General features: G+C 47.0%; 1 protein-coding gene across 2 annotated transcripts in view; it reads right to left on the reverse strand.

The window, feature by feature from the left end:
- The window catches only part of VSTM5 (V-set and transmembrane domain containing 5), a 33,503-nt gene that overhangs the window by 5,250 nt on the left and 496 nt on the right, over positions 1-27,757 (reverse strand). Inside the window, exons 2-3 of one of the 2 annotated variants that reach the window (XR_010946237.1) lie at positions 22,075-23,937; positions 236-13,648 (exon numbers count right to left, since the gene is read on the reverse strand). Coding sequence is in view for 1 of the 2 variants with exons in the window: in XM_067750723.1 (XP_067606824.1) it covers positions 50-376 (327 nt within the window). In the remaining variant the exon portion in view is untranslated. Of the gene's footprint in view, positions 1-49; positions 13,649-22,074; positions 23,938-27,757 lie in introns of those variants that run through there. The other variant, XM_067750723.1, reaches the window with a different exon arrangement.

Here is a 27,757-nt window from a genome sequence, read left to right on the forward strand (position 1 = left end):
CGCACACTCACAGTTCTGAGAGGCGCCGGGGCCCCTGGGGGTGTCTTACCCGACACGTGCAGCACGATGGTGCCAAACTGACTACTCCCCAGGTGCTCGGTCACCGTGATGACGTAGTAGCCGGAATCCCTCACACCCACACTGAAGAGCTGGATGGAGCCGTTGTCGAAGGTGCAGACCCTGTCCTTGTGGCTTTGGGAGATGTTGGCCTGAGTCCCTGGCTTCCACTCCACGATCTTCTGCACTCCCCAGTTGGACGTATACTTCCATTCGATAGTGGGGATGCCGTGGCAGGAGTATGCAACCGACAGCAGGATGTCCTCTTCCACCGTGGCATTGATGGCTGCCTGGGGAATGTACAGGGACACGCCCTGACCTGCGGGATGGAGTGCTAGACTTGGCACCACTCACATGGACTCACAGTGGAGTGAACTTCTGTAACACATTCATTTATTTAGCACGCATTTACTGAGTGCCTGTCACATGCCAGGCTCTCTTCTAGGTTCCAATGCTGATGCTACAATGGTGAATGTCATGGACTGAATGTTTGTATCCCCCCCCCCCATTTTCTATGTTGAAGCCCTAACCCCCCAGTGTGGCTGTATTTGGAGATGGGTCTCTAAGGAAGTAATTAGGGTTAAATGACGTCATAAGGGTGGGGCCCTGCTCCAGTTGGATGTCTTTTTTTTTTTCCTGCCGTGCCGAATGGCATGCGGGATCTTAGTTCCTCAACCAGGGATCAAACCTGAGTCCCCTTCATTGGAAGCGTGGAGTCTTAACCACTGGACAGCCAGGGAAGTCCCCTGGATTGGTGTCTTCATAAGAAAAGTCTCTCTCTCTCTCATTCTCTCTCCATGGGCTCATATGGAGAAAGGACCATTTGAGGTCACAGTGAGAAAGCAGCTGTCTACAAGCCAGGAAGAGAGTTCTCCTCGGAAACCAAACCCTGCCAGAACCTTGATCTTGGACTTTCCAGCCCCCAAACTGTGCGAAAATAAATTTCTGTTGCTTAAGGCCCCCAGTCTGTGGTATTTTGTTATGGCAGCCCAAGCTAGGACAGTGAACAAAACACATGGTTACTATTCACTATTCCCTAGAGCTTCCATTGTATAAGGGAGACACACAAGGGTTAAATAAACACATGAGATCATTTTAGATAACAAGTGCTTTAAAGATAATAAAATAGGGTACTAGTGGCGGGTGGGGATGGAGGTGGTACACAGCATGAGACAGGATGGTCAGAGAGGACCTCGCTGAGGAAATGAACCGGGACCCAAACGACAGGGAGGTCGAGGAGGTAGCCACGCGAAGACACACGCTTCAGGCAGAGGGAACAACTACAGAGAGTGAGGTGAGAGTGAACTGGTATGTCTGAGGGACAGAAAGAAGGCCAAAACGCAGGATGCAGGGAGCCATGGGGCGAGTTCAGGAGACAAGGCTGGAGAGCTAGGCAGGACTTGGGTCAAGACGTGAGAGTCAGGGGTGGGTTTTACTCAAGGGCGATGGGTAGCCATAGGAAGGCTTAGGTGGGAAGGTGACATTCTCCATTAAGCTTGAGAAAGTCCGCTGTGGAGAGCATCTGGGGGTGAGGGGGCCACAGTGGAGGCAGGAAGAACAGTCAGGTGGCTGCCGCAGAGACTAGATAGGAGATGGAGACATAGCCTTGGAGACAGTGAAAGGTGGTCTGATTTAGGATGCAGTTGGAAGTAAAGAGGACAGAACGTGCTGATAACTAGCTGTGGCAGTGGGCGAGGCAAAGAGGCGTCAAGCCGAGATTTCTGCACGAGTGTGTAGATGAACAGCAGAGCCACCGGCTAAGGTAATATATGTCATGAAATATTTTATTAAGTAGGTACCATGCACAGGCCCTGCGCTAACTGCTTTACACACGCCACGTCATTAAAGTGTCACACAACCCACTACAATTCCATCAAGGATATAAGAAACTTCAGTGTCAACAGGATTAGGTAGCTTGTCCAGGTTGACCCTGCAAGGCTGAGATTCACACAAGGGCTGCTGACTCCAAGGGTCAGATATTTAACCTCTATGCTCAAGTCAAAGGTCAGTGGTTGGCAGTTAAGGGTACAGAATGTGACAAATTCCCTCCACCTCCACCCTCCCCACACAGAGAACGTCAGGGCTGGCTGGAGACTGGATAGTGAATAGGGCAGGATTCAAGCTGGAGCCCATGCCTCTGTTTCCACTTCTACTTCCTGTTTAGCCCCTCACCCTTTGGGTGCCCAGTTGCCCCTGGGCCCCTGCTGTGTGGCTCCAGGTAACCATGCCTGTTACTTTTCCAGACTTTTCTCATTGTCTTCTCCCATCCCCAGGATATCCCATTACCATCCCTCTCCTAAGGCTCGGCTAAGTGGCTGGAGATAATCCGATAAGTTCCATGCTGAAAAACTGGGAGGTAATAATGGCTTTCAAGAGTTATAGCTGCCAGAACTTCCCTGGTGGTCCAATGGTTAAGAATCTGCCTTGCAATGCAGGGGACACAGGTTCAATCCCTGGTCGGGGAACTAAGGTCCCATATGCCATGGGGCAACTAAGCCTGTGCGCCACAACTACCGAGCCCTCTCACTCTGGAGCCCACACGTCACAACTAGACAGCCCGTGTGCCGCAACTGCTGAGCCTGCACAGCACAACTAGAGAGAAGCCTGTGCGCCTCAACGAAAGATCCTGAATGCCGCAATGGAGATCCCGCATGCTGCAGCTAAGAACCGTCACAGCCAAAAAAAAAAAAAAAAATACAGCTGCCACGTAACAGAAAAATATTTTCTCCCCAACCCTATTTTAAAAAATGTTAAACTCACAGAAAGATTGAAAGCCAAGTACAATTAATATCTATATACCCTCTCCTAAACTCACCAATTATTAACATTTTGTCGCATTTGCTTTTTCTCTCTCTCTCTCTCAGGTAGAAAACAGAGGTCAAGTTCCAGGTCAGCTCTTGGAGGGCAGGAATTAGGTGCTTTCTTCATCTCAGTGTTCCCTGTACCCAGCACAATGCCTGACACATAGTGATTGGCCAATAAACGTTTCTTGAATGAATAAGTGAATGACTAATTATAGCAGCAAGAAGGCGAGCCGATCTGATAGAAATGTTGCTGCTTGGGTGGTTTGAAAAATTAGGCACATCTAAAAGCTTATACACACGTAGCAAAGAGAACTGTAATTTACTTAAGGCTTTATGTGTCCATTGCTTTATTATCTATTTATTATGTATTTTAAAATCCTTCTCTTTTATTTTTTACAGGAGTCAGCAACATGCCCATGTAGCTAGGAAATGGCAAAGGTGGGATTTGCATGCAGTTCTGTCTGTTTCAAAACCCACAGTTTTTCCACTCTACTTGGTGACTACTGATCTATCATCTATTTATCTATATTTTCTGATTTCCCTGACCTCACATATGAGCAGCTGGGATTATGATTACCGTAAGATTTGGAAAACCATACTTAGAACTAATGACAAATCTCTATCATCAACTATTTGTATTACATGTACATCCTGTGTTAACCATGTTAGTCAAGGTTACTGACAGACCAGTCTCCTGGGAGAGTAGCAGCCCTTTTAATAGCCTTAGGGACCTCCATTTTGAGCCTTTCAGTTATTTCGTCCCAAGAAATGGCAAAACTGAAAAACAAAAATAACATGCCCAAGTTTCTCAGATGCTGACACAGCTGGAAGCTGCCCAACTGGTCCTTGTTAGCTTCTATATTTTCTTTTGACTAGAAAACCTTCTTCCTAATCTGACAAATTAATCAGGCATTTAACTAGGTTTTAGGAACAAAGAGTTCCTCTTCTTCCTGACACCTAGAAGTAGGAATAAATGGTCTATGGCAAAGATGGAACATGAACAGTTCCAAGAGTTTAAAGGCAAACTGCTTGTCAACTGTTTAAAAAGTTGAATTAATGAGTAACCACTCCTGCACCTCATGCTAAAATCATTCCCGAACAAGTCCAGAGAAACTTAGTGGCTAGGCCAATAGTCAGACCTGGCTCAAATGTTCTACTCAAGGAGGTTGGTGCAATAAATCAGATTTTACGTGTACAATGGATGCCAGGCAGCCATGCACAAGAATGAACTTTGTGCAGACAAGGGAAGATGTCTGTGACATGTTACTCAGTTAAAAAATAAATTTATAGAGCTTCCCTGGTAGCGCAGCGGTTGAGAGTCCGCCTGCCAATGCAGGGGACACGGGTTCGTGCCCCGGTCCGGGAAGATCCCACATGCCGCGGAGCGGCTGGGCCCGTGAGCCATGGCCGCTGAGCCTGCGCGTCCGGAGCCTGTGCTCCGCAACGGGAGAGGCCACAACAGTGAGAGGCCCGCGTACCGCAAAAAAATAAAAAATAAAAAAAAATAAAACAATATGCTATAATCTTACTTACATTTGTGTAACTATGTGCTAATATGTATATATTTAGTATGGAAAAGTGTTGGAGTAATATATGCTATATTAACAGGGATTATCCGTTAGAGATTGGACGGCACCAGAAATTTTCCAAGTTATACATTTATATCATTTTGCATTTTCACATTGATTAAATTGATAATAAGACAATGTTTTAAAAATCATTTAAAGTTCTCCTGATTAGACCAAGATATCTGGTGAGCAAAGTTTAAAGTTTAAAATTTACCTTGCTTTTCATCTTTACTTGAATTCTATGTGGAGAGAAGAGAAAAACTAAATTCTACAAATTTCCCAGAAAGATGTAAACGCTTCCTTTAAGGAAGAGGTCACGTAACTGAAGACATTAGCAGGGCAGAAGTCACTGGAACCTGAACCAAGGGGCTTCTGGAAAGCCTGATTTCCTAGAGCTGGTGACACCCCTTGGGAACTATTCAAAGAGAAAGTACCAGGCAGGTGAAGCCAGCTACTGAGCAACAGGCTGGAATCTAATACTCTAATCTAATCTAAAAGGAGTAATCCTTACTCCTTTTCTTACAAGTACATTACAGAGGTAGCACTTTGCTACTTTTAAAAATGTATTATTTAAGAAGGATATATTTCCTGAAATCACAATAAAGGTTAATACTGTTCACACCACAATTTGGGGGGACAACAGCATCAATTAAAGGGGAGACAGATATTGCCTGCCATGGAGGATACACCTTAATCAAGACAGCTCATTTTTTTAAATTAATTAATTTATTATCATTATTATTTTTTGGTTGCGTTGGGTCTTCGTTGCTGCGCGGGCTTTCTCTAGTTGCAGCGAGTGGGGGCTACTCTTTGTTGCGGTGCGCGGGCTTCTCATTGCGGTGGCTTCTCTTGTTGCGGAGCACGGGCTCTAGGTGCGCAGGCTTCAGTAATTGTGGCGCACGGGCTTAGTTGCTCCGCGGCATGTGGGATCTTCCCCGACCAGGGCTCGAACCCGTATCCCCTGCATTGGCAGGCAGATTCTTCACCACTGCGTCACCTGGGAAGTCCCAGGACAACTCATTTTCATCTCACTTGTCTGGAAAGCCACTTATCCAGCCAGTGTGATAATCAGATGAGAACCAGGAAACAAGCACCATCGTCATCAGCATCCTATCAAGACCGTAGGCAACTAAACTAGAAGTCAGAAAGCCTAGTTTAGGGGTCCTAATTCAGAAGTACTGGAGCAGGTTGGTGAAGTGATGAGTCACATCACAAAAGGGTTATTCCAGGTGCGGTGAGGTGCGGTGGAGATACTTGATGTGGGAGGATCCACACAGGTTCACCCTGGGGACCTCTTAGCTGTCGAGACCTAGAGACGGCGCGTTCACGGCTGAGAGTCCCGGCTTCCTCCGCGGTGGAATGAGGACTGGGAAACCTCAGGAGGAGGGCTGTGAGGATGAGGTGACACAACACATGTAAGGCCCAGCAGGGCTGAGCACAAGGTACCCGTCCAGGAGCTGCAGTCCCCACTGCTCACCCCTCTCCGTCAGTGTGTCACCAGCCTCAGGTGACCAACCCTCAGGGTTTGCCCAGGGCTGAGAGTCTTCCCAGGATTCCAGAGTTTCAGTGCTAAAATCAGCACAGTCACGGGCAAAACAGGACAGCTGGTCACCCCGTCTGAGACTCAAAGAAACGTTGAAGAGCAAAGAGAAAACGCTAAGGTAGACAACAGCTGATTTCTGAGGCACCCAAGGGGGCTCCACAGTGGGGGTGTAGAGACAGCCAGCTCTGGGTAGACAGAGAGGACAAAAGCCCTTCTTCCCTTAACCCTTTGGCTTCCGAACACATCTTGCATGAGTCAGCAATCTCACCGCATCCCCTTTTTAGTGGGGACCACCCACCAGTGATTGAGCCCAGCCCCACACTCGCCACGCTTCCTCCATGGCAGGGCACTGGCTTGTGGGCGCTGGCCTGGTGAAGAGTATATCATCACCCCCGTTTTAGAGAGGAGCAAGGTCAAGCCACTGAGGTTAGGTAGTTCGTGCAATGTCACAGTAAGTGGCTGAGTAGAGATGGAAATCGGGGTATTCTTCAACTGTCCCGATAATAAGCCAGGATGTTTGCAGGAGCTGGGGAATGGGGAAGACATAATTACAGTTAAGGCTTGAAGAATAAGATTTTTTTTTTTTTTTTTTGCGGTACGCGGGCCTCTCACTGTTGTGGCCTCTCCCGTTGCGGAGCACAGGCTCCGGATGCGCAGGCTCAGCGGCCATGGCTCACGGGCCCAGCCGCTCCGCGGCATGTGGGATCTTCCCGGACCGGGGCACGAACCCGTGTCCCCTGCATCAGCAGGCGGACTCTCAACCACTGCGCCACCAGAGAAGCCCGAAGAATAAGATTTTGAAAGGGAGGAAGGGCAATCCCAGCTAAGAAAGAAATGAGCCCACCTAGAGGAGCATGATGGATCCTCATGTTTGGGACCTGGTGAGTAAGAAACAAAGATGGGCTATACCATGAGGAATCTGTCACAGGCTGGGGATCAACCGAAGGAATTATCCGCGGGCAGTGAGGCCCTAGGATGGCATTCAAGTAGAAGCATGGCATGCTCTAAACTGGGCTTCAGGAAGGGCAATCTGGCAGCAGAATTCACGATTTTATCATCTACACACCTCACCTGCACGGCCCTGGGCTCACCGCATGTGCTTGTCCTATGCACCTCTCCTTCAGGAGAGCTCATGGCTGGAGCCCAAACAGGTGGGAACAGCCTAAGGTGCTGAGTGTGGCCAGACCTGGGCCAGTCTCTGGCCTGGACTGGGGAGACGGGGTGGTGGGAGCAGCAGGAAGCACACAGGTGCGTGGCAGATCTGCCCTTAGACTGTGAGATCTTTGCTGGGAGAACTCGTTTCCGATTCGTCTCAGAAACACCAGTGTCCAGCACAGGTCTGGCGCTTCATAGGTGCTCACGACATGCCTGTATGAAAGAATGAATAAAGAACAAACAGGGCTTCCCTGGTGGCGCAGTGGTTCAGAACCTGCCTGCCGATGCAGGGGACGCGGGTTCGAGCCCTGGTCTGGGAGGATCCCACATGCCGCGGAGCAACTAGCCCCGTGAGCCACAATTACTGAGCCTGCGCGTCTGGAGCCTGTGCTCCGCAACAAGAGAGGCCGCGATAGTGAGAGGCCCGTGTACCGCGATGAGGAGTGGCCCCCGCTTGCCGCAACTAGAGAAAGCCCGCGCACAGAAACGAAGACCCAACACAGCCATAAATAAATAAATAAATTTAAAAAAAGGCAAAATTCCTTTAATAAATAAAATAAACAAATATGCATGTCCTGCCTGTTGAACTGCTGCCCATTTGGAGAGATCAGGAAAGTAAGGGGTTGGATCTGTATTGAGTTGAGGGGGCAACAGGTCTGGCTGAGGGAGAGCTGGCAAGACCCCTTTCCCAGCCCCAAGTTTGCTGAGAGTCAAATAGCTAGGAGGAGAAATGGGATGGTTTTAAGCTGCAACTAATATATTCATGTCCCTGCCTAACTTCTGCCATTCCTGAAACAAGCGAGCCTGGAATTTCAGACACACAGCTTCATGAGGGGCCAACACAGAAACCCCAAATAATGGCTTTCAGGTTTAGATGCCATGACTAGTGTTGATGACCGACACTTGCATACAATTTACAGGGTACCTATCTCTCCTGTTAGCTCAGGTAGTAATTCCCCCTCTTGGTGCCTGGTTACTCAGAGACCAAAGAGCTCAGCTCCTCCCTGAGGGAGCTCCTCCCCCTCCCCCATATTGCCATATAATGGCCTTGGGGAGTCACCCAGATATCAGCCAAACCCAAACAAAATGGACAGACGCAGGTTTAGATCGAGGCTGGCAGGCTGCTTTCCTTCATCGGGTTCCTGTACTTGTACCCCAACCAGAAAAATCACTGCAAAATAGCAAGACACACCGTTTCTACTGGTAACACTTGTTAAGTACTAGCTGTCATACACATTTATCACAGCTCAGTGAAACCCGGGCTGGGAAAGTTGAATGACTTGGCTGCTATCAGACAGGGAACAATGAGAAAGTTTGATAACATTATGTTGGCACGAGTGTGCAGAAGTTATACCCAATCATTACCGTGGAGATTATAAATGGGTATATTCTGCTTGAAGGGCAACATGTCGAAACCTATAGAAATATTAAATAGCACATACCTCTTGACCCAGAAATGCTACTTTTAGGAACTTATCCTACAAGTAATAAGGGCACATAGATGCAAAGTTATAAGTGTACAGATTGTCACTGAAGCACAGCATAGTCAATTGCAGTAGCAAAAGACTGGTGACAACCTATGTGTTCATAGGTAAAGGAAAACTGTTTCTTACTCCACAAGGAACACTTCTGACACTACCTGAAGCTAGTGCAGACTCCACAGGTTAAGGGCTCAGTCTCACAAGACTGCTCCCCATTTCAGACACCAATCACAAGTCCAGGCTTCCTATACTTCTGACCAACTTGGTATAAATTGGAGGTTCCCATGACACCCTCTTCAGGTTTGATAATTTGCTAGAACAGTTCACAGAACTCAGGAAAGCACTTTACTTACTATGAGCACTTTATTATAAGGGATACAACTCAGGAACAGCCACATGGAAGAGATGCCACAGGGCAAGGTATGTTGGAAGGAGTGTGGAGCCCCCATGTCCTCTTGGGCCACACTGCCCTCCCAACACCTCCATGTGTTCAGCAGCCCAGAAGCTCTCCCAACTCCCTTCAGTTAGGGTTTTTTGGGGAGATCCCATGACATAGGCATGATTAAATCATTGGCAATTGGTGATTAACTCAATCCCCAGCCCTTCTCCCTTCCTGGGATGGGGCTAAAATTACAACTTTCTAATCACATGGTTGGTTTCTCTGCAAACGAGCCCTCATCTTCTAAGAGTCACATCATTAACAATCGAAAAAACACTCATTGGGCTTCCCTGGTGGCGCAGTGGTTGAGCGTCTGCCTGCCAATGCAGGGGACACGGGTTCGTGCCCCGGTCTGGGAAGATCCCACATGCCGCGGAGTGGCTGGGCCTGTGAGCCATGGCCACTGAGCCTGTGTGTCCGGATCCTGTGCTCCTCAACGGGAGAGGCCACGACAGTGAGAGGCCCGTGTACTGCAAAAAAAAAACAAAAAACCCCCCAAAAAAACCCACTCATCACTCTGGAGAATCCAAGGGTCTTAGAAGCTTATGTGTCTGGAACCAGGGACTAAGACCAAATATTATAACAAAAGATGGTCCTATTGCTGCTATCACCCAGGAAATTACTAGGTTTTTTAGGAGCTCTGTGTCAGGAATCAGGAGCAGAGATCAAATATATATCTCTTATTAAGTCAGAACTGGTTAAATAAATTATCAATATTCATACTTGGGAATACTACAGCGGCACTTTTAAAATGAGGTAGATCTATATGCATTGATATTAGATGATCTCAAAAATAATGAAAAAGCACAGAGCAGAACAGTGTGCAGAGACTGTTTCCATCTGAATAAACTAATGATATGTATATATGCGTGTGCGCACACACACAGAGATCTGCACATTTATCCATAAAATGCACAGAACATCTCCCAAAGGGTATTCTAAAAATCAGGTGCCATGGTTGTCTTTGGGGAGGGGACTGTGTGTCTGGGGTGGAAGAAAGCTTTACATTTCATTTTATATCCTTTTGATCAGTTAGAATATTTTAGTGAGTTTTGAATTACTTAAAGGAAAACAACAAATAAAATGAATGCCAAGACTGGGTCAGAGTCCCAGATTTTTCACATTTGATAATGTTAGTAATTCACATATACACAATTGACAAAGTACTTCACAGGCACTATCTCAACCTGTGAGACAGGCAGGGGACTGGGGTTAAGGACCCATGCTTTTTGCTTCACAGGTACTTACTTATTTGATCACTAAATATATGCACCCAACATAGGAGCACCTAAATACATAAAACAAATATTAACAGACATAAAGGGATAAATTGACAGTACCACAAAAACAGTAGGGGACTTTAACACCCCACTACGTCAATGGACAGATCATCCAGACAGAAAACCAATAAGGAAATACTGGCCTTAAATGACACATTAGACCAGAGGCACTTAATAGATATATAAAGAATATTCCATCCCAATGTAGCAGAATACACATTCTTTTTAAGTGCACACGGAACATTCTCCAGGATAGATCACATGCTAAGCCACAAAACAAGTCTCAGTAAATTTAAGAAAAGTGAAATCATATCAACCATCTTTTCTGGCTACAATGCTATGAGACTAGAAATCAACTATAAGGGAAAAACACCGCAAAAACCATGAAAACATGGAGGCTAAGCAATGTGCTATGAAACAACCAATGGGTCACTAAAGAAATCACAGAAGAAATAAAAAAAATACTTGGAGACAAAGAAAACACAGTGATCCAAAATCTATGGGTTGCAGCAAAGGCAGTTCTAAGAGGGAAGTTTATAGCAATACAAACTTACCTCAGGAAACAAACAAACAAAAAAACTCAAATAACAACCTAACCTTATACCTAAAGGAACTAGAAAAAGAAGAACAACAAAAAAACCAAAATTAGAAGGAAAGAAATGATAAAGATCAGAGCAGAAATAAATAGAGATTTAAAAAAATAGAAAAAAATCAATGAAACTAAGAGCTGGTTCTTTGAAAAGATAAACAAAATTGATAAACCATTAGATAGACTCATCAAGAAAAAAAGAGAAAGGGCCCAAATCAATAAGGTCAGAAATGAAAAAGAAGTTACAATTGACACTACAGAAATACAAAAGCTCATAAGAGATTACTACTACTAACTTTATACCAATAAAATGGACAACCTAGAAGAAATGGACAAATTCTTAGAAACATACAATCTCCCAAGACTGAAGCAAGAAGAAATATATCCATAGAGTAATTAACAGTAATGAAGTTGAATCCGTAATTTTAAAAACTCCCAACAAACAAAATTCCAGGATCAGATGGCTTCACAGGTGAGTTCTGCCACCATTTAGAGAAGAATTAACACCTATCCTTCTGAAACTATTCCAAAAAATTGCAGATGAAGGAACTCTTCCAAACTCATCTACGAGGCTAGCATCACCCTGATACCAAAACCAGGCAAAGATATCACAAAAAAAGAAAACACAGGCCAATATCACTGATGAACATAGAGGTAAAATCCTCAACAAAATACTAGCAAACAGGGGCTTCCCTGGTGGCACAGTGGTGAAGAATCCACCTGCCAATGCAGGGGACATGGGTTTGAGCCCTGGTCCAGGAAGATCCCACATGCCACGGAGCAACTAAGCCCATGTGTCACAACTACTGAGCCTGCACTCTACAGCCCATGAGCCACAGCTACTGAAGACTGCACACCTACAGCCCAGGCTCCTCAACAAGAGAAGCCACCACAATGAGAACCCTGCACACCACAACAAAGAGTAGCCCCCGCCTGCCGCAACTGGAGAAGGCCTGCATGCAGCAATGAAGACCCAACGCAGCCAAAAAAATAAAAATAAATAAATTTAAAAAAATACTAGCAAACCGAATCCAACAATACATTAAAACAATCATACACCGTGATCAAGTGTGATTTATACCAGGGATGCAAGAACAGTTCAACATTAGAAAATCAATATGCTATGTCACATTAATAAACTGAAGAATAAAAACCATATGCTCATCTCAACAGATGCAGAAAAAGCTTTTGACAAAATTCAACATCCATTTATTATAAAACTCTCCAGAAAGTGGGCATAGAGGGAACATACCTCAACAAAATAAAGGTCATATATAACGAACCTACAGCTAACATCATACTCAATGGTGAAAAGCTAAAAGGATTTCCTCTAAGATCAGGAACAAGACAAGGATTCCCACTCTTGCCACGTTTATTCAACATAGTATTGTAAGTCCTAGCAACAGCAATCAGAGAAGAAAAAGAAATAAAAGGCATCCAAATTGGAAAGGAAGAAATAAAATTGTCACTGTTTGCATGATACTATGCATGATAATATACAAAGAAAATCCTAAAGATACCAGCAAAAACCTATAAAGCTCATTAATTAATTTGGTAAAGTTGCAGGATACAAAATTAATATACAGAAATCTGTTGCATTTCTATACACTAAAACCAACTATCTGGTAGAAAAATTAAGGAAACAATCCCATTTACCATCACATCAAAAAGAATAAAATACCTAGGAATAAACCTACCTAAGGAGGTAAAACACCTGTACTCAGAAAACTATAAGACACTGTTGTCTTCAATGAAACTGAAGACAACCCAAACAGATGGGAAGATATACCATGGTAAGATGGATTGAAAGAATTAATACTGTTAAAATGTCCAAAGTATCCAAGGTTATCTACAGATTCAATGCATCCCTATCAAAACAATGGCAATTTTCTCAGAACTATAACAAATAATTTTAAAATTTGTATGGAAACACAAAAGACCCCAAATAGCCAAAACAATCTTGAGAAAGAAGAACAAAACTGGAGGTATCATGCTCCCTGACTTCAGACTATACTACAAAGCTACAGTAATCAAAACAGCGTTGTACTGGCACAAAAACAGAAGCAAAGATGAATGGAACTGAATAGAGAGCTCAGAAATAAACCCATGCACCTATGGTCAATTAATCTATGATAAAGGAGGCAAGTATACACAGTGGAGGAAAGACAGTCTCTTCAATAAATGGTGCTGGGAAAACTGAACAGTTACATGTAAAAGAATGAAATCAGAACATTTTCTTACACCATACACAAAAATAAACTCAAAATGGATTAAAGACCTAAATGTAAGACCTGAAACTGTAAAACTCCTGGAAGAAAACATAGGCAGAACACTATTTGACATAAAACATAGCAACATTTCTTTGATTTGTCTTCTAAGGTAAAGGAAACAAAAGCAAAAATAAACTAACAGGATCTAAGTAAACTCAATAGCTTTTGCACAGCAAAGGAAACCATTGACAAAAAAAAAAAAAAAACCAAAAACACACAAACACCTGAATGGGAGAAAATATTTGCAAATGATATAACCAATAAGGGGTTAATATTCAAAATATATAAACAGCTCATACAACTCACTATAAAAAAAACCCAAACAACCAAATTAAGAAATGGGCAGAAGACTTAAATAGACATTTTTCCAAAGAAGACACACAGAAGGCCAATAGGCCCATGAAAATATGCTCAACATGGCTAATCAGGGAAATGTAAATCAAAATCACAATGAGGACTTCCCTGGTGGCACAGTGGTTAAGAATCCGCCTGCCAATGCAGGAGACACGGGTTTGAGCCCTGGTCTGGGAAGATCCCACATGCTGCGGAGCAACTAAGCCCATGCGCCACAACTACTGAGCCTGCGCTCTAGAGCCCGCGAGCCACAACTACTGAGCCCACGTGCCACAACTACTGAAGCCCAGGTTCCTAGAGCCCATGCTCTGCAACAAGAGAAGCCTCCGCAATGAGAAGCCCACGCACTGCAACGAAGAGGAGCCCCCGCTCGCCGCAACTAGAGAAAGCCTGTGTGCAGCAACGAAGACTGAACGCAGACAAAAATAAATAAATTAATTAAAAGAAATAATAATACATAAATATAAATATATATATATTTAAAAAAACCCACAATGAGCTATCACCTCACACCTGTCAAATGGCCATCATCAAAAACTACAAATAACAAATGTTGGTGAGGATGTGGAGAAAAGGGAACTGTTGGACACTGTTGGCAGGAACGTCAAGTGGTGCAGCCACTGTGGAAAACACTATGGAGGTTCCTCAAAAAACTAAAAATAGAACTACCATATGATCCAGAAATTTCACTCCTGGGTATATATCCAAAGAAAACAATAACAATAACTTGAAAAGGTATATGCACCCAATGTTCATAGCAGCATTATTTATAATAGCCAAGATATGGAAGCAACCTAAGTGTCCATCAACAGATGAATGGATAAAGAAAATGTGGTATAAATACATAGTTTATATTGAACATTAGCCCTAAAAAAGAATGAAATTTTGCCACTTGCAACAACATGGATGGACTTAGAGGGTATCATGCTCAGTGAAATAAGTCAGATAGAGAAAGACAAATACTGTATGGTATCACTTATAAGTGGAATCTAAAAAATAAAACTAGTGAATATAACAACACAGAAACACTCACAGATACAGAGAACAAACTAGTGGTTACCAGTGGGAAGAGGGCAGGGGGAGGGGCAAAATAGGGGTAGGGGATTAAGAGATACAAAGTACTGTATATAAAATAAATAAGCTACAAGGATATATTGTACAGCACAGAGAATAGAGCCAATATTTTAAACTATAACTGGATTATAATCAATAAAATTTTTGAATGTTATATACCTGAAACTAATACTGTAAATCAACTATACTTCAGTTTAAAAAAAAGATAGTTGGTGATCAGAATGTTTTATAATCAAAATCTTATTAAGCCAGCAGTATATTTATTCATTTAAAAAAAATGAGGAAACTGGGGCTGAGTCACACTCTAAGTGTCCAAATCCCTGACAAGTAGAAAATCAGAGCTGAGACTGGAACCCAACTCTCCTTTCACTGCTCCACAGCTGCCTCTAATAAGATAAGGCAATTTGAATATAGAGGTGGAGTTTTTCACTTCTTGTATGTTTCCCAAAATAGCACATCACTCAGTGCTGGTAAGGACTTGGGAGACAGATGTGACAAGAAGCAAGAGTCTAGACCTGGGCTTTCCCATATGGTAGCTGCAAGCTGCAGTAGCTACCGAGCACTTGAAATTAGCTAGTCCGAATTGAGATGTGCTCTACATGTAAAATACACGCCAGATTTTGAAGACTTGGTACTTAGCATGTTAAACAGAATGTAAACTATCTCATTAATAATTTTTTATATTGAATATATGTGTAGAAATAATATTTTAGACATATTGGGTAAAACCAAATATATTAAAATTAACTGTGCCTGTTTCTTTTTTAATGTGACCACTAGAAAATTTAGAAGTCTATACATGTCTTGCATGTGTGGCTCACATTATATTTCTATTGGATACCATTGGTTTAGACCATCACTCCTCCACCCGCTTCAGGAAAATCCTCTTCCCTTGAGTTTGTTTCACCCTCTCGCCTCCTCGTCATTGTGAGTGCTCTGTTCCCCCAGTCTCCTCTTCACTCTTCAAACACGTTAGCAACTCTACTGCAAAGTATGGCGTCATCCTACATACCTCTGGCATTAGGAGATTCTCCTAATTCTATTCTCCTAACATCTACAAGAAGATTCTCCCTCTACCTCAGTCTCCAGTAGAGCAGCCTGCACTGACCACAACCTTCTCTCCTTCCTGTTTACTGTTCAACATCTCCCACTGGCCTCCTCAGTCCTTCCACTCCAACTCTCTCTACCTTTCCCAATCCATCATTCTCACATCCCTCCCTCTCCAGCCTGGGTTCCATAGCCCATCATGTCCCAAACACTCTTGCCAAGATTCTTCAAACTCCAGTGGCCTCTGTCTTTTAATCACATCTACTAGCAAAACCCTCACCCTGGATCAACAGCTCTTCACTTCCTCTCTGCCCAGACCTGAGACCTGAGCAGTCAGCAGGGCAGGAGAACATCCCACGGCCAACACTCTCCGGAACAACAGCGCACACGGTTTCCGGTGCACATTCGAGAGGGCCCTCCGGACTGCCCATCTTAATGTATTGTTCACGTAAATTCACTCTTCCTTTCTCCCTGGTTATTATGTCCCTCCAATCTCTTTGACCTCCAAATTCCTCCTCATTCCCAGCAGATGACCTCGTCCTCCTGGGACACCACTGAGCACCGTCTCCTGCTTGCAACGCCCTGTGGCTCCTGGGCCACCACACTCACCCGATGTTCTCCTCAGCTCCTTTTCTGCCGGCAGAGAGGAAACGCCGCCCTTCTCCCCAGATGCCGGGAAGGCACACCTGCCTGTGGGGACAGAGGGTGGCAGAGGAGGGGAAGATGCCGGCTGCGGAAGCCCTGGAATCCGAAGACCCAGGTACTGTTTCAGCTGCGCCAGGCCCCAGCTGAACAACTGCGCAAATCCCCTCCCCTCTCTGAGCCACTATTTCCTCATTTGTAATTAAGGATTATCATGGCTTGGCTGTTAAAGATTCAATTAAAAAAAAAAATGTAGGGCTTCCCTGGTGGCGCAGTGGTTGAGAGTGCGCCTGCCGATGCAGGGGACACGGGTCCGTGCCCCGGTCCGGGAAGATCCCACATGCCGTGGAGCGTCTGGGTCCGTGAGCCGTGGCCACTGGGCCTGCGCGTCCGGAGCCTGTGCTCCGCAATGGGAGAGGCCGCAACAGTGAGAGACCCGCGTACCACAAAAAAAAAAAAAAAAAGAAAAAAAAGTGTAGGTGAGAGAGCTTGACGGCCAGGAACAATTCCAGGGGGCACAGGAGCTCCCTTCTCTGATTTTTCACCCAGACTCAATCCAGTCTCTCCCCATTCAACAAGCATTCGGGAAAGTAAGTCAAGGGGACTGACACTGATGGAGCACCAGCCCGGAGTCACACACGCTACATGCAAATCCGTAATTAGCTCCTTTGGCATCTGACCAGCTCCACCCAATCTCTTCTCAGAGCCCCGCAGAGAAGGCCCGGCAAACCCACCTCCCCAGCCAGCAGACTGGACCAAGGGGAGCCACCTGATCTAATCTAGTTATTGTCAATCTTTGAATATTAGACCATTTGGGGAAGCTTTTAAAAATCCTACCCTGGACTGTGAGTTTAGAATCTTCGGGGGTGAGACCAAAGCCTCTGTGATTTTTAAAATTCCCCACATGATTCTAGCGTACAGCCAAGACTGAAAACCACTGAACGAACCCGCACTAAGGGGTTAGCAGCTGAAGCCCAGACCCACTTCCTAGGGGCATTTAACAACACCTAAACCAAAGGAATGAAGGGCCATTGTGTGAAAAAGGAATGTTTGAGGCCCTGTGACAGCCTTTCAGCAAGATATTTGGGGGAAATGGGCTCTTTCTGGCATCCCTCAAATTTTATTACATCTGGTCCTATTTCTAGAGATGCTTTTGGGTTAGGGAGGAAGAACGAGCGACCTAAGTATTTCCCTTTGCCTCCTCTACTCTCTGCAATGTTATTAAGGCAATGGTTCTCAACATTTAGTTGCATCAGAATCACCTGGAGGGCTTACTGAAACAATTGCTGGGCCCCATCCCTAGTCTCTCATTCAGCAGCTCTGGGGTGAGGCCCCAGAGTTTGCATCGCTAACAAGTTCCTAGGTAATGCTGCTGCTGGTCCCAGGACAACGCCCTTAGAACTTTGGGCAAAGGGGGCACTGAGGATGCTGCTAGGATCCCTGAAAGCTGGCCCCTCCTCTCCTTCCCGAGTACAGTTCATACAACTTCTGCCAGCCAGGGAAAGAGCCTCTGCTGCAGAACTTCTCATCTTGGAGAAGGGAAGACTTGAGACACCCAATCATTGCCAGAACGAGGACCAGTGTGTAAAGATCGAAAGAAGATGGGTTCCGGTGAAGAGAACTGAGAGCGTGTGTGTATAACGCGTGCATTCATAGACCTGGAGTCAGGCAGACTTATCCTCAACGTTTAAGTCTGCCAATACCAGCTGTGTGACGTGGGGTAAATTTGTTTCTTTCACTCTCTGTTACCGTACCAATGAAATAAGTATACTATAATAGGGTCGTGCCCACCTCCGGCAGCAGAATGAAGTTTAAGGGAGGCAAGACATATAAGGAGCTTATCACAGTTCCTAACACTTGGTGCCCATTCAATCATTATTGAACGATTATTCTTCAAAGAACGAGAATTCTTTGAAGATGCACTGAGCTGCTTATTGAGGTAGTGAGCTCCCCATCCTCATGGGTGTGTAAGCAGAAGCTGGAGTTGTACCAGGGACTGAAGCAGTAGATCTGAGACTGGGAGCTGGAGTGTTGAGTGAAGGACGCTCGTTCTTCCAGCCCAAATTACGTAACACGTATAGAACTTGAATCAGCGTTTGTAAATCTGTGATCCACTTGTGGAGGTGTGGCAAGAGATTGGGTAACCCAAAACTCCTCCCTGTGGAATTCCTTCCGGAATCTTTCTGACTTAAGCAAGAGCCACCCTTGCTAGAAAGCCAAACACTTTTCTGAATGGTCACAGGCTATGGTCAAGTCACTGCTGTGTTTCTACTCGGATGTCAAGGAAGCCAGGTATGGCAAAGGTGGCTGCCTGGCCCTGCCCAAGCTTGGGGGATGGGGTGCTGCTGGGTTTTACCTCTGCAGATCTGGGCTGCAGGACTTATGGTGGGCCTGAGTCAGTGGCCAGCCGGGGGAACCAGGAGGAGGGGTGCTCCTCAGACACTTCTGTGGAAATGTTCCACTTCTGTGTGGAACAGGAGATCACCCTGGATCAACAGCTGTTCCACTGTGTGGAACAGGAGGATGAAGGAGGAAATGAGGTGGCTGACCTCCCAACAATTCTTTTTACAGGATGCCTGAAGGCTCTTGGAAGAGGGGTGTCAAGTGATCAAAAGATAATTCGGGCACACATGTGACTGGGTACCACAGTTAGAGTACAAAGCTCCTCCTTCAACGAGACTAAAGGGCCAATCCCTCTTCATCCTACAGGTCTTAGTTTAAACATCACTTCTTCCAGGAAGCCTTCCATAGTCCCTCAACACCAGGTTAGGGGTCCCAGCTCTGGGTTCCCATGGCTCTCTGTCCCTCTCTATCAACCTATCCCTGTCCATTGTAATTTCTCTTAATTAATGCTCCATCGTCCCAGATCAACTTTCAGCTATAAACACAGGGGCTGGTCTATCTTGTTCTTCATTGACTCCCCCAAGCCTGGCACAGTGCCTGGCACTTTGGGCTTCCCATAAACACCTGATGAAAGAATGAATGTCTTTAGGCAAGTCTCTCAACCTCTCTGAGCCTCAGTTTCCCCATCTATAAAATGGGGCCTAATAATACCTATTTGCAGGATTACTGTGAAGTTGCATGGAAAAGCAGCTGTTACAGTGCTTGGCACAAAGTATGTGGTGTTCAATAAACAGTCACAGATATTATTGCCTTGTCATTGTTATTAACAATTATAAAAGGAGGTACTGGCTTTTCTTCTCTTCAGTTGGCTAGAGGCTATTATTAGTGATCTTTCTAAACTACACATCTTGCTGGGTCTCTCCTGGTTCTGAAAGACCTAAAAAGTCTCGCCTCAACCTTCTTTTCCTTCCCCATCTCCCAAGACTCCTTGCCATCCCTCAATTCCAGTTGCACCAAACTGTGGACCACTCCCCACTGTGGCTTACTCCCTCTAGCTCAGCTCAGATCACCCATCCCCATTCTCAGCCTTCTGCTCACTCCTAAAGGCCCATCTTAAATGTCACTCCTCTGCCAGGCCCTACTCGGCTCCCACAGCTGGCTTTGCGTTCGTGTTGGATGAGTGACTGCCCATCTCCCCCGCTAGAAGGAGCAGGCGAGCACACACTTAGGTGCGAACCGCCAGCACCCCAGCCGTGTGTGACATGACGGATGGCTCATTCAAACTGGGGCTGTCAAACTGAATGGACAGTCTACCTGACATAACAAGCTCTGGTTCAAGGACTCCTGAACTCCCATCCCAGAGTATGCAGAAGGCCTGCTTGATGGCAAGAAGGAAGAGAGGGTCTGGTGTTCTGCTTTGGGGCATTGGCCTCCAAAAGGAATGTGCTCCAGTCCCACAGTGAGCCTGGGGTGGGGATACTGCAATCGGACAGAAGGGCAAACAGCCAGAGAAGGCTCACGTTAGGTCCCCTGGCCAGTGTCTGGTGCCGAGGGACCCACATCTCCCTCCTGATCCCCTGGCACTAGTGTAAGAGTCTATCAGAGGAAATATTCCAGCACTTAAGATCCAAGACCTTCCCAAGCCCCAGTCCTTTAACTGTTAAGACAACTTATCAGATTGAATATGAAGAAATTGACCAGAGCTGAAAAACCTGACTTGACTAAAGAATTGTCACCCACTACTGGCCCCAAGAGCGAGAAGGTGGCGGTGCGGTGTCTGTGCTCATTATTTCCTGTCGCTCAGAACCTTCCTCCACCTCCCGGCTCACCTGGCTTCCTCCTACTTTGCCTTCGAGGCTTCTTCTTTGAGAAGACTCCTTCTAACTCTCAGCTGAGCTAAATGCTTTTCTCAGTACTCCCTGGGCATCTGACCTCAAATCATCTGGGTAGGATCTGACCTCCCCTCTGGGTCATGTGATTCCCCCCACTGCAGGGACCGTGCTGAGTACCCCTGGCTCCTGGCATGGTGCTCCCAACACAGTAGGTGCTCAGGAACCATTTACTGAACCAAACCAAACTTCAGAGCAAAGCAGCCTTCTCTCTTGACCTAAGCCCGGTGGCAGAGTATCATGGGTTTGTCAGGATTAAACTACTAATAAGGCATAAGCGAGACTCCTCTGCATTCAATGCTGGGTGTTCTGAGAACAGAAGATGGGAGAAAGGTGCACTGTTCATGCCCAGCTCTTTCCTCAAGATAAGATGAATGGAGGGGACATGGAGATGGTCTAGTCCAGGAACTCTCTGCCTGGCCACACATTAGAGTCACCCCAGGAGCCTAACTTGAAACAGTGTTAGGTCCTGCCCTCAAAGAGACAGATGTAACCATCTGGGTTAGGGTGTGGGCATCTGTAGGTCTTACAAGCCCTCCAGGAGGTTCTCATGTGCAGCCTTGGCTGAGAACCACTAAACAGCCCACCCTCCTGGCCCTGTGCTCTGAGAGAATGAAGGTGACCCCATATACAGGGCTTACTGCCAGCATGGGACTGGAACCAGCCCCTCAGGCCCTGCCCCTTCCCAGCTGGGGACTCCCCAGGAAGCCCCAGAGCAGCGGGGCTCCTCTGGGATTAGCATGTCACTGGCCTGAGCTGCCCCTAGGGATGTGCCTCAGCAGGGGAAAGGCCACTGTGCTCCCTGGACCACAGTAAACAGCAGGAATGTTCTGTGCTCGCTTTACGGTCCAGTGTGTCCTTTCCCCTTTGCCCACAGGGCTGACCGGTGCCTTCCCAGCCCAGCAAACCAGTTACGGGAGAAAATCATTGCCCAAATTCATACTTGCCAATGATGCCTCTCTCCCACTCCAATTTCTGCTAGGTAAGTAAATACTTTCTGACCCTGAGACTGTGTTCCAGGGAAAACCCAGGTGCAGGCAGCCCAGTGTTTGAGAGCACAGGCTACGGGGGTGCAGTGTCAGTGGGGTCTCTGAGTGGGGGACCAGTTAAGTTTCCAGTAGGTGCCTACCAAGGCAACTCTCCCACTTCCCCACTTCCTCTTCCTTCGCTTAGCACACCCAGACCCTGCCAGGCCCCAAGAGGATGCATGAACCTAGGGTTTTTTTTTTACTTTTTTCTTTTTTGGATGGGGTTTTGTTGCTGCGCGCAGGCTTTCTCTGGTTGCGGTACGGGGGCTTCTCACTGCGGTGGCCTCTCTTGCTGCAGAGCACAGCCTCTAGGCGCACGGGCTTCCGTGGTTGTGGCACACGGGCTCAGCAGTTGTGGCTCACGGGCTCTAGAGCGCAGGCTCAGTAGCTGTGGCGCACGGGCCTAGCTGCTCCACGGCAAGTGGGATCCTCCCAGACCAGGGCTCGAACCTGTGTCCCCTGCATTGGCAGGCGGATTCTTAACCACTGCACCACCAGGGAAGTCCTGAACCTAGTTTTTGAGCGCTTGCTGTATGCCTAAAACTCTCTTCTCCACCCTGTCCTGCTGTATACCCTTACTCATCTTTCAAGACTCAACCTCACCTTCTTCATTCCCGTTCCCCAGGTAGGAGGATGCTTCCCAGTGACGGTGACTGACAGAAGCAACACACATTCGGGAAGGACTCAATTTCAGTCCAGGCTGACAGAGATTACAGCAAAGTTATTTATTTATAACATGCATCTTGACTTTAGATATATCGGAATATTAAAAGTAAAAAAAAAAGTCTTAGAGCAGATGAAATAAATAGGTGTCCTTAAGTCCTGGGGACAACGGAGAAAGGAGAGTCTCCTGACTGCAGCCCCTTCCCAGACCAGCAGAGAATATACTCAGGACTCCCTTGGAGACCAGAAATGAAGAAATTTGGGTGACTTTCTGGTTGATTCTGCCCCTCCCTCAATAGCTTCAGTGTAATCCCCCAGGCATTTTTTGAGCACTACCCCCAAGGGGAGGAGGTGTGTGTGCAGGGGGTACCTGTCAGCCTGGAGGTGGCCCCTGGCCTTCCTCATCCTCCATACGATGTGCATATCAATAGCACTGCACTCCGCACCCTGTATTAGGGCTCTGTTCTCCCCGCAGGGAGGGCTAAAATCTGAATGCTGACATGTCCATCAGAAGGGGGCTAGCTAAGGAAGAAGCAGCAGGTGGATACAATGACATACGGATAGCAGTTGAGAGGAAGGAGCAAGATCTAGGCTATCAACATGGACAGAGATCAAAAACTGCTGTAAGAAGGGAATTCTCTGGCGGTCCAGCGGTTAGGACTCGGCGCTCTCGCTGACAAAGGCCTGGGTTCAATCCCTGGTCAGGGACCTAAGATCCCACAAACGGTGTGGCATGGCCAAAAATAAATAAATAAATAAATTGCTGTAAAAAGTAAGTTGCTGAGTAACAAGCACAGCATGACTGCATTTTTTTTTTATTGCATTTTTAAAAGCACACCCAAGCACCACTCTTTTGGGTGGGTACCTTTATAGGTATGCAAGACCATTGTCTATAAATCAGAGAGGACAGTGCAGAGAGAGACCACGCCTCATTTGTTTCACCTGGGCCAGTGCAGAGCCCGATACATCATAACTGCTTAGTAACTGTGGACGGCCGCATAGGTGACCAGTGGGGCCTTGTCCTGGCATGATGGATCCCGGTGTCTCCCCGGGGTCTCCAGGGGATACCTCCAACACCGGCTCTCCCTCCCCTCCCATGGCAGCTCCAGCTAAGCCAGAACCCATAGCTCCATCTGGCTGTGGCCGCTTTGGCCTATCAACTCCCTCCCCAGACCGAGGCTCAGCCCCCACGCTGCTCCTCTGTGCTACTGGGCACTGGGCCATGAGTGACTCAGTGGGGCTAGCTCCTCCATCCCTGGCTCCACCCTGGTAAGGTGGGGATGTTAAAGGGCACTCGTGTGTGTGCACATGTGTGGCTGTGTGCGCATGCTGGGGGAGTGGGCTGCTTTTTAGAAGCTGGGGTTGGAGCACAGGAAGCAAGCTGACTTGGCCCGGGCCATTAGCTAAACTTTCCTACTTAACAACAGGTCCTACTGTATAGCACAGGGAAATATACTCAATATCCTATGATAAACCCGAATGGAAAAGAATACTTAAAAAAGAATATATATATATATGAATCACTTAGCTGTATGGCAGAAATGAACACAACATTGTAAATCAACTATACTTCAATTAAAAACAAACAAACAAAAAAACCAACAACAAAAAACCCCAAAACTTTCCTGCTTGAGTCTTGGATCATCTGCTTCCAAATGAGCGGGCGCACTGATGAGGAGGAGGCCTGATGGATAACTTCCCATGTTGAGAGCTGAGAAAAGAAATGAACAAGGGTCCTAGAAAAGCGTCCACCTTGGCCAGGTGCGGGAGGCCTGCCAGCTTTCAGAGGGGATATGCCTTTAAGTCCCTGTCTTATTCAGCTTGAGCTGTTATAACAAAATACCAAAAACTGGGGGGCCTAAACAACAGACATTTACTTCTCACAGCTGTGGAGGCTGAGAAGTCCAAGGTCAAGGTGCCAACAGACTCAGTTCTCGGTGAGGACCCTCTTCCCGTCTTGCAGATGGCCACCTTCCTGCTGTATCCTCACATGTAGAGAGAGGGAGCGCTGGTCTCTTCCTCTTATTATAAAGACACTAATCTCCTCATGGAAGACCCACCCTCATGACCTCATCTCAACTTAATTGCCTCCGAAAGGTCCCACCCACCTCCAAGTACCATTATATTGGGAGTTAGGGCTTCAACATATGAATTTCTGGGGGACACAAACATTCAGTCCATAACATCCTGCCCTTGGCCCTCAAAAATTCATGCAATGAATTCTTGCATGCAAAATACATTCATTCCATCCCAACAACTCCAAAAGTCTTAACTCCTTTCAGAGACTTGGGGTATGATTCATCTTAAAAGAAAATTACTCTCCAGCTGTGAACCTGTGAAACCAGGTAAGTTATGTACTTCCAAAATGCAGTGGTGGGACAAGCATGGGATAGACATTCCCACTGCAAAAAGAAGAAATCAGAAGTAAGAAGGAGTGACGGGTCCCAAGTGAGCCCAAAACCTAGCAAGGTAAATGCCGTTAGCTCTTTGGTTCAATGCTCTGCCTTTAGGACCCACTGAGACAGGGGTGCACCCTCACCCCTGCAGCTCTGCTGGGCATTTCCATGTCCCCGGGAGACTCTGCAAGGCCTCCATCTTGCCTGTTGAAACTAAGGCAATGCCCCACCCCCGTCTTTTGAAACCGAGGAGACAGCTCTGATGCTGGCTGAATTGTCCTCAGAGTCATTCTTTTCTTAGCCTGAAAAATAGTGTACACAGCTAAACAGCGATAATACAGTCAGCCCTGTAGGGTCTATCAAATCTGACAGCCTTCCCTCATTCCATTCTGTCTTCACCCTCTTCAGTTTCACTGGAGTTGTTTCTGCTGGAGTGGCTGATTAGGCCCGTGGTTCACACCCAGGCTAATCTTATCAGTGTTTGGCCGCAATCTACGTCTTCTCTTCTGAACACGCTCTCTTTTTTCCTAACACAGATAGGCTGAGAATTTTCCACATCTTTAAGTTCTAGTTCCTTTTTGCTTAAGAATTCCTCCTTCAAGTCATTTCTCCCTTCTTGCATGTTACTATAAGCAGACAGGAGGGACCAAGTTGCTCCTTCGACACTGCTTAATATCTCCTCAGCTAAATATCTAATTTCTCATCACTCCCAAGCTCTACCTTCCACAGAACACTAGAACATGAACATAGCTCAGCCAAGTTCTTTGCCACTTTCTAACAAGGATCACCTTTTCTCTGTTGTCCAGTAACATGTTCCTCATTTCCATCTGAAACCTGACCAGAATGGCCCTTAGAGTCCATATTTCTAGCATGTACTTCAAAACTCTTCCGCTTCTACCCATTACTCAGTCCCAAAGCTGCTTCCACATTTCTGGGTATTGGTTACAGCAGCACTTTACTTCTCGGTACCAATTTCTGTCTTAGCTTGGGCTGCTATCACAGAATACCATAGACTGGGTGCCTTAAACAGCATAGTTCTGGAAGCTGGGACGTCAAGATCAAGGTGATGGCAGATTTGGAGGACTCTCTTCCTGGCTTGCAGAGAGCTGCCATCTTGCTTTGTCCTCATGTGGCAGAAAGAGATAGAGAGAGGGATCTCTGGTGTCTCTTCCTCTTCTTATAAGGACACTACCCCCATCGTGGAGGCCCCACCATCATGACCTCTAAACCCAACTGCCTTCCAAAGCCTCCACCTCCAAACAGCATCACATTGGGGGCTGAGGTTTCAACATGTGAATTTCAGGGGGACACAAACATTCAGTCCATAACAGTCCCGTTTATAGAGAAAAGGCCTCAAATGCAGGGTGTTTGTGTGTTTGTGTTTGTGGAGCATGCTTTCACACAGACTTCAGTGTAAATGATGAATATCTGACTTTCTGGGTGGAAGCTTTGGGCAGAGCCTGAAGAGGCAGAGAATGGAGGGAGCTGGTGACGGGGAGGAGGCCCCCTCTACATCATCAGTGCTGGCGCGGAAGCACAGGCCCCCATCAGGCAGGTGCACACCCACTCACTATCCTTAAGGGGTAGACTCTGGCTGGCACTGGACAAGCGCTGGGAATCTGTCTTCCTGGAGTTTACAGCTTTGCAGGAGTCACTATTCAATGGAGAACTGCAAAACTTTGACCCTTCCTCCTGGTTTTGCATGTACTCCCTCTTTACCTAGGACGTGCTGTGTTCCCTCTGCCCCTTCCCGTGGCTGCTCCTGTCCATCTGTCAGTGGGTAGGTGCAGCTCCCTTTGGGAGGCTTGGCCTCATTCCCCTGAGCCTCTAGGGCTTCCAGAACTTTGGCACTCCCTGCCTCTCAGGACGCGCCGCTCCAAGCCGGCACTCTTGTCTGCTCGTCTGAGGACAGGACTGGGAACCATGGTAGCCCCAGTACGACTGTGGCCTGCTTCCTGGAAGCAGAGGGTGCCACGAATGAGTGAGTGAATAGATGAAGTATACACTGTGGTGAATCGTTGGTCCTTGAATGCCTGGGACAGCTGTACAGATGTTGCATGAGAATGCCTGATTGGAAACACATGTTGAAGGGTTGAAAAATGATAGAAAAGGTCACTGCAAGGCCAAACACACCCACCCACCTGATGGACTAGCTGGCTATTCCTTGCTCCACAGACAGCCAGAGGCACATGCCCCCCTCCCAGTCCTTTTGGGTTTCTGAGATCTGCAGCTGGGCTCTAGCTAGAGAGGCGTAAAGGTCAAGCGTGCTAGATTGCCCAGGGTTAAATCCTAACTCCACCACGGCCTAGCTGGTGACGGCTGTGCATCAGTTTCCTCACTTGTGAAACAGGGATGAGAGTGGCACTTTTTTCATAGGGTTGCTCCGAGGATTCAATGAAAGAAGTGTTGTCAAGCCCCGGGGGCAGTGAGCGCAAACGTGCTTAGTAAGCACCGCCCCTTACTATAGACCCTCCCACCGCCAGTGGCCCTGCACTGGTCAGTCTCCACACTTCAGATGACTAATCTGTAAAATGAGAATGGTCATAAGGATCACGATTAAATGAGAAAGCAGAACTGCATTCAAATCTGTGGTTTGGGTCCATGGTGGTCTGTGGGGCTGTGCGTTACATGAGACTCACCAAGCCGGGGGATTCCGGGGACAGCCCATCCAAACCCTCAGCTCCGGGCAGAGCGGTGAGGATCACCGCCGGCCTGAGGGATTCAGGCCCCAACACCCAACCCAAACCCCTACAACCCCTCCTCTTCGAGACAGTCTGCTGGGGGTTCCTCTGAGAGGTGGGGAGGCCTACAGCACCAGGGACCAGCGCAGCGCCGGGGACCGGGGAAGGCGCGGGAAGGAGAGGGGGAGGGTTCCCGCAGTAGGGGGCGGGGCCCGTGTGCCCTGGGGGGTCTCGGATGCCTGGGCTGCAGTCTGGTTATTCCAGGAAAAAGAAATAAAAAATGCTGCAGAGGAGGCGGCCACCGGGCCGCGCAGGTTATCTTCCGGGCGCCTTCCGGCTCTGATAACGCCCGGGGCGGGGCGCGTATCCAGAGTGACCCGGGAGCCGGCCTTAGGGATCCTCGCCGGGCCGGGTCCCCGCTCCAGGCCGCGCCCAGCCCCGCGGAAAGCTGTGG

The sequence above is a fragment of the Pseudorca crassidens genome, chromosome 9, assembly GCF_039906515.1.
Source record: "Pseudorca crassidens isolate mPseCra1 chromosome 9, mPseCra1.hap1, whole genome shotgun sequence".
Classification (NCBI taxonomy): domain Eukaryota; kingdom Metazoa; phylum Chordata; class Mammalia; order Artiodactyla; family Delphinidae; genus Pseudorca; species Pseudorca crassidens.